Source organism: Phaethon lepturus, unplaced genomic scaffold (genome assembly GCF_000687285.1).
Source record: "Phaethon lepturus isolate BGI_N335 unplaced genomic scaffold, ASM68728v1 scaffold23009, whole genome shotgun sequence".
Lineage (NCBI taxonomy): Eukaryota > Metazoa > Chordata > Aves > Phaethontiformes > Phaethontidae > Phaethon > Phaethon lepturus.
The window spans coordinates 4,036-4,889 of record NW_010563092.1 but is presented as its reverse complement, the minus strand read 5'-3'; the positions used below and the strand labels follow the sequence as shown (position 1 = coordinate 4,889).

Sequence of the window (854 nt, the reverse complement as noted above, 5' to 3'; positions counted from 1 at the left end):
GCCAAGCGCTCTTCTTCAACTTCATCTCCGCATGTTGCTGCTACGTGGGCTTGGCCTTCGGTGTCGTGGCCGGCAGCCACTTCTCTGCCAACTGGATCTTCGCTCTGGCTGGAGGGATGTTCCTGTACATTGCGCTGGCTGACATGGTAAATGATGAGCCCAGGGGGCTGCCGGGCGTGCGGCTGTTTGGGTTTTTGGTTTTTTTTGTCTGGCCAGGAAGAGCTCTGGCTTGCCCTCATCCTGGAGGCATGGCAGGCAGAGAGGGCACAGGGGGATGTTTGCTCCGTGCCCGTGGCAAACACAGGTGCTCTCTGTAGAGGCTGGTGTTCGTCTCCGCTTTGCTTTGCCTCCTGAGCTGGCGGCACGGTGACCCGGATGACAGCCGCATGATGGGCAGTGAATGTTTCCTGGGATGGTGGCATGGGGTGGGAAGCATTGGGGAAGGACAGAGCCGCTCCTGTCGCTGAGCCCTGCCATCGCTCTGTCTTCCCTCCCAGTTCCCCGAAATGAATGAGGTCAGCCGGGAGGACGAGCAGAACGGCAGCACGCTGATCACCTTCGCCATCCAGAATGCGGGGCTGCTGACGGGGTTCACCATCATGGTGCTGCTCACCATGTACTCTGGCCAGATCCAGATAGGGTAGGACCAGCCCGACTCACAGCCCTGTTCCAGTTTTTCCTTTTTTTTGGGGGGGGAAAGGGGTATTTCTTTTTTTCTTTTCTTTCCTTTTCCTGCTGCAAGCATATGACGGTACCTGTGCGGGCACTGACATCACACTACAGAAGAAGAGGCATTGCTTTTAAAGCTATTCCACAGACTTAATTTTATTTTGGTTTAAGGCTGAGGGGAGCTT

The 854-nt window shown here is 55.9% G+C and overlaps 1 protein-coding gene across 1 annotated transcript in view; it reads left to right on the top strand.

Moving 5' to 3' along the window:
- SLC39A14 (solute carrier family 39 (zinc transporter), member 14) overlaps nt 1-644 on the top strand; it is a gene marked incomplete at its 5' end in the record, with an annotated part of 5,588 nt that extends 4,944 nt beyond the window's left edge. Inside the window, 2 exon segments of the mRNA XM_010294488.1 lie at nt 1-146; nt 498-644. The exon segment at nt 1-146 is cut by the window's left edge and continues 19 nt beyond it. Of these exon segments, the coding sequence (XP_010292790.1) occupies nt 1-146; nt 498-644 (293 nt within the window).
- Nucleotides 645-854: the final 210 nt, after the last annotated feature.